The sequence below is a fragment of the Trachymyrmex septentrionalis genome, unplaced genomic scaffold, assembly GCF_001594115.1.
Source record: "Trachymyrmex septentrionalis isolate Tsep2-gDNA-1 unplaced genomic scaffold, Tsep1.0 scaffold43, whole genome shotgun sequence".
NCBI classification, from domain to species: Eukaryota; Metazoa; Arthropoda; class Insecta; order Hymenoptera; family Formicidae; genus Trachymyrmex; species Trachymyrmex septentrionalis.
In genome coordinates, this window is record NW_017305601.1 from 297416 (window position 1) to 303815 (window position 6400).

General features: G+C 26.4%; 1 protein-coding gene across 1 annotated transcript in view; it reads right to left on the reverse strand.

Moving 5' to 3' along the window:
* The window catches only part of LOC108751254, a 9300-nt gene extending 3584 nt beyond the window's left edge, over positions 1-5716 (reverse strand). The window contains 3 exon segments of the mRNA XM_018491340.1: positions 4-499; positions 1317-1424; positions 5628-5716. Coding sequence (XP_018346842.1) covers positions 4-499; positions 1317-1422 — 602 coding nt within the window. The 5' untranslated portion in view covers positions 1423-1424; positions 5628-5716.
* Positions 5717-6400: the final 684 nt, after the last annotated feature.

A 6400-nucleotide genomic window follows, 5' to 3' on the forward strand; every position in this document is an offset into this window, starting at 1 on the left:
GACTGAATTTCATCGACAGAGCCTTCACCTTTGTAACCTTGAATATCACCGTACCCAATTTTTTCAATCAATGTTTTGCCAAATCTGGAAACGGCACGATCTGGAAGCACCCTTACATTTTTCGATGAGAAAAGTGGAGGTTGTAGCGGTAAGTGAGTGGACGATTTCGGGATATTCAGAGGCAAAAAAGTCGACGAGTGCTGATTCAATTGATGATTATAAGATGTGGAGCTTCTAAAACTTTGCGGTATACACGTTGAGGAATATTGTTGGCTATTTGGTCTTGGGGTAGAATATGGCTTAAAGGAAAGTTGCTCGCAAACCGAGTAATTGATCTTCGGCGGAGCATAAAATCGTGACGGCGGCTCCACACGATAGTTCAATACATCATCATTCTGTTGAGAATTTATTCTTGTCTGAAAGGTTTGAGATTTGCCGAGTGATTTTTGTTGCATACTAAAAATCGACACGTACGTACTGGAATTTGATTGGGGACGAACTGTAAAAAAACAAATATTTTACTTGTCGAAAAACTTTATTTTAATGATCTTCATAAATATAAAGATTAATGAAAAGTGTCACAAATACTGTATATTGCAAGTTATTTCGTAGATATTATAAAAATATTTGACTTACTATTTATAATGTACGAATTAAAATATTACATAAATTTAAAAATAACGAAATAAAATTGATAAACAATTGAAATAAAATTGCCAAAAATTTACTTACGTTATTTTTTTTATTAAAACTGACAATAATATTATCATGAACTTTGATCATTTTTACATATAACAGTTTTATAATTTTATTTAAAAAAACAGCTTAAAAAACAGCAAAAGGAAGTAATCTTAAGAGGATAGGTTTAAGAATTAATAAAGAATACATTGACTTAATTATTAATACTTCATGACAAGCATTGATTTATATTGTCGGTTAGACTATTAAAACCAATCTCAGTATCGAACGTAAAGCATCTTATGTTACATTCAAATATCGCGATGAGATAATTGATTAATTGTATGGCGAGTTAGGAAAAATAATTTTACACATTTAATGTTTAAATTAATGCGATGATGTTGGCTGTGCATTGTCCCAATTTTTTTGCATCTAAAATTTTAATATACATTTGCGATATGCAATAGCTTGTTAAATTATCAAGCATGATTGTTAATTAATTAATTTTAAATAATTTCAAATGAATAAGTTTATATTTAATATCATAACAATTATACATAACAATTCTTTTTTTCTTGGTTGCGCTTAAAGAAAAATTGAGGAATCATTGAATTCTTTCAATCTTGAATTAATATTACCGGAATTTGTATTCGCGATTCTCTTGAAGATTGTGCCGTTGAAATCCTGGCCGCATATCACTATACTCAAAAGAGCCGTGAAAACAATCACTAAGATAGACTTCATCTCTAGAATGTAAATTTTATTTTAGTTCACAACTAAATCCTTTTTTCAATTTCAGCAATCACGATTTAGGTTTTTAAATTGTATTATTTATTAATAATCAATGTTAAATGTAATAATATTAAAAAGTAAAACTTTAAGTTAGTTTGTATGTAAAAAGCTTTTTTTTATATTAAACTTATTTTAATAAATCTTCTATAAAATTCTCAAATCTTAATATATTTTATTTATTAATATACTTATATTTAGTTTTAGGGAGTGTTAAAAATTTATACTTCACGTTACATACATACTAACAATTTTTAATATTGGCAGTTACTATTGGAATGCAGTCTAAGATATAAAGTATGTATCCATGTTTTTTTTATTTAAATAATATACTTTTGTCAATCAAAAATAATGCGATTTATTAATAAATAATAAAATAATAAGGAACTTAAAGTAACGGTTGAATTCGTTACTGTTATTGTAAAAGTATAACGATGTTACCATTATTAGATAAAAACCAAGCAATGCTTAAATGTTACTAAAAAAGTAATGATAATAGTAACAAAGTTACAAAATAATGTATTAGTTCCTAATTCTGCAAACAATTGCCTCGTGCAAAATCATATATTCGATGTTGTGATAATCAAATGTCATCAGCAGCTGAATGTAAGAATATTAAAATATATTTAAAAATAATTGCCGCAGATGGCTCATACGTCAGTTTCTTCATCAAAAGAGAAACGTTAATAATGACCATATTCGATATTTACAACTATATAATTGCAGCTTTCGGCATTTGATGTCATCGAATAGATGAGATGACTTGTAGTAAGAAAAGAAAAGAGAATATGCAAGCGTTAATTTTTATTTTAACATCTCTTCGCATTCTGAATGGTGTATACTGATTATATGATTATGATGGTGGACAGTTATAGAGATTCCTACTTACAAATTATATACCTATAGCTACAAGGTTTTTAGGCACGATATTCTTTTAGGTATTTCTTTTGAGCTTCTGGAACACGCGAGATGTATAAAGAGTGATTACTTTAGCGCAATCGATTCCATTGCAAATCTGGAAAGTAGCTTTCTCGATAAATCAAATACTTAACATGTACTTAATCTAGAGACACGGTAGTGTCTCGGTGCTAGATTAAGCACAGCGACACTGCCGTGCCTCCTTTATGCAAGCCAGTTATAAGTTATAATTGTCAGCAGAATAATTAAGATTTCGAATCGCATACGCACACATAAATAAAATTCGATAATAAGAAAATAAAAATAAAGATTATTTTGATATATGACGAATACACTAATTGTGAGAATTAGTTTAGCAAGTTGTAGCTGATTGGGTAATTGCCCAGAATCTCGCAAAATTAATCGTAATAGAATAAAGAAAAAAAAAGATAATGTGCAATTATTTCGATAAGTTTTTAGTGGAAAATTTTGTGTGTAATAATGTTTATTCTTTTAATTGTAAAAAATATTTCTTTTTTAAACTAGTTTGTTTTCTATGTCGTTTGCTTTCTCTCTTATATCATTTATATAACAATATTAGAATAGATTATGCACTGCTAAATTTTATTAGATTAGATTATGCTCTGTTAAATTATACCCTCTGATGTATCTTATAATCTAAGAGTATCTAGCTGAGGAAATTTATAAATACGAGTACTTAATTTTATATTTTTGGTTATCCAATTATTATTATCTTTTTTAAAAATTCTTTTATGGTGATTAATATAATATTTGCGGAATCGCCAAACTTTTTTTTAATACAAATATCTTTCAAATACTTATTCACACTTCTCTATAATTCCAATTTTTTGTGAAAAAAAAAAATTTATTTATCACATATAAAAATATAAAAAAACACTTTTTAAAAAATACATTAAACTTATTTAATTTAATTAATATATTTGAGGTTACTTAATAAATAAATTTTAATTTCGATTTATTTATCAATTTATAACTCAATTATTGCATTAAAATAATTACTGGAATACGATAATTGCGGGAGTGATACTATTGATAAATAATTATTGCTCTTTCGCAATATCATAAAATACATAAATATCTTGCACGATTATTACATTTAACGAATCTTTCAGTATATCTTTATAAATAAACGTCACTACTTAAAATCTTATGATCATTCTTCATTAATCGAACATTGTATTTGCAAAAAATCATTGGGAATTCTCGCGCAGATATTTTCAATTTTGTCACTAATCCGTTAAAATCGAACTGTAATCTAATATAGCTTTTAATTACTACACATCTATATGTTCAATGTTTTATCGTATCAATAGAATTAAATATCGAGAAATCCCAATTAGAAAATTCCAATAGTGGGACTATGCTTGAATAAGGTGAAAAGTAAAAGTTATCATGGTTAGAGAAACATTGATCGAAGCATGTGTATCGTTAAATGTACTCAGTCCATGTTGTATTAGAAAACACATATGAAGAATATCTTCATTATTCATTCAAAGATCTTTTTTCTCACCTAAAATTAATTAAAGGTACGAAGTCAAAGATTTTACTAGAGAATTTACGTAGTATGCATTGCATAACTCTTTGTGTGTACTTGTATTCCTAAGTTTATTTCTTAGACAGATAAATTGTGAATAAACTTTCACTTTTACATGCGATAATATTAATTCATCATTATGAATTCCTTATTTAGGAACATAAATAATATGTACATAGCGTTAATGTCGAAGATCATTAATCATTATTGTATTAATATATGCAACAATGACATAACTTTTAATATATGCACAAAAGATTCAAATCTCGTCATTTTTAGATTTGTTTATTTTATTTATTCGGTAATGATAAAGAGTCTAAGTATGTGTCGTATTCTTTTTATTCGTGCGTTTTAAAATCTAATCCTTGATAAATGTCATGAAGCACGTGAAACAAAGATAATTATTTTTTCTTTTGTATTATATAAGTGTCAAAGTCGCTCGTGCAGAAACCATGCAAAATATTAGTTTTGTCAGAAAAAACGTTATTTTATTGCACAAATAAAATTTTGCTATTGTGCAAATAAATAAACAATTTATCTTCATCCCACATGGAAAATGGAAAATAAAATTGCTAGTTTTCTTTATTTAGACATATACATAAACATACATATGCATACAGACGTGCGCGCATGCACACGCACACGCACAAAACACGCACGTTATAAAATTTATTGAAGCATCAATGAAAATATACATTTATATTATTTTCTAATTTTATTAGAATAAAGCAATAACTGCTTTATTTTATAACGCACTTAATTCATTGTTACAAATATTTCGTTATACCTTAAAAGAAAATAGTTATTTTTCGATAGTCTATAACACACGCACCACTTCTTTTGGTCAACGACAAATCAACGACTTCTGAAGACATTCTTGAATAAAGCAATCAGTAATTTTTGGGATTGAATGATAACAATCTTTAATCACTCAAAGATGTTTTAAAAGGTCGTTGATTTGTCTGATTGAAATGTGAAAGAAGTAGTAGATGTGGAGCTGAGAGACTAATAAAAACACTTTTTTTTGATAGTAAATAAAGTTTGTGCATCAATAAACAAAGTGCATTAAACAACATGAAAATTGTTCAGACAAATATAAATCTCTATCAGTAATTTAATAAATTTAATTTATAAATATATTTCAAATAATTATTGATTTATTCTTATATGCATATGAGAGAATGTACATATAATAATAACATTTTTATGTATATGCAAGGTGTCGCGTAAAGAGTCGAACAACGTTTAAGAGAAGATTCCTGAGATCACATTTTGAGACATAAATTCTAATACTAAAACTCTAATATTATTCCTAATTTTGGATTCCTTTAATAAAATGTTTAAAATGTATTTGAATGAGTTTAAATTAAATATTAATAATAGTATATAATTTTATATAAAGAGCTACTAATTCCTGTTAATTAAGATATAAAGTTGATAGCAGATTGCTCAAAAGTCAGTTTTCGAGTTTAGTAATTTTGTCGCCCTTGAGCGCGTCAACTTTAAACAACAATAAGATTGGTTAATTTTTAACGCTTATAATTCAAAAATTATTATAGTCTCAACATTTTAGTATTAGAATTTTCATCTCAAAATGATCTCAGAAATCTCCCATTAAGCGTTGTTCGTATTACGGGACACCCTTATACATATTTAATTTAATAAATATTTTATATAAATAAATTACCTATAGATGAAATTCTTTCCGTAGAAAGTGATTATCACAAGATGCTAAAGTTGATTTTCCGTCACGGTTTGATTAAAAGACGCGTTGTGTGGCTCTTATGAAGAAGGTAAGAGTAAATAGTTATAAACATCATCATTTCAGCTTTATATAGATATTGTACTTCCATATCTGTAGGCTATCTACAAAACATGATTCGTGCCATCACTTTCACTATGTCTGTCGTGATATTATCTGCGGGATGAAAGAACCACCTTTCGACAAAATTAAGTGCATTAGATAAAAATGCTTTGTTTTATAAAAAATATAAGAAAGATATTTTATCTTGTATAAAGGTAAAAATATGTATGTTCGCACCAATACATAAAAATTTTTAAGTATATGCATTATTAAATATAAAGTTAATTGCTTAAAAATAAATATACAATTTATTTAATTTGGTAAGTGCAATGTGTATCATTGAAAAAAATCTATATCTAAAAAGAAAACACTTTTGAAAATACTAGTTATTCTTCATTTGCTATATAACAGCTATAGCAACGACACAAATTTTTTTAAAAAAACACAATGTTTTTCAAAAAAAATTTTAATGTTTTAAATCATTAAAATTTTCTAATATTAATTATAAAATGCAATTTTATAATTATCAAGAGCTTGCTCTTTCTCATATCCATTACCACACATTGTTAATATTGATTAACATGACCGGAAAAAATGTTTCATATAAAATTATATAAAATTATATATAATTATATAAAAAATTGACATATTTTATA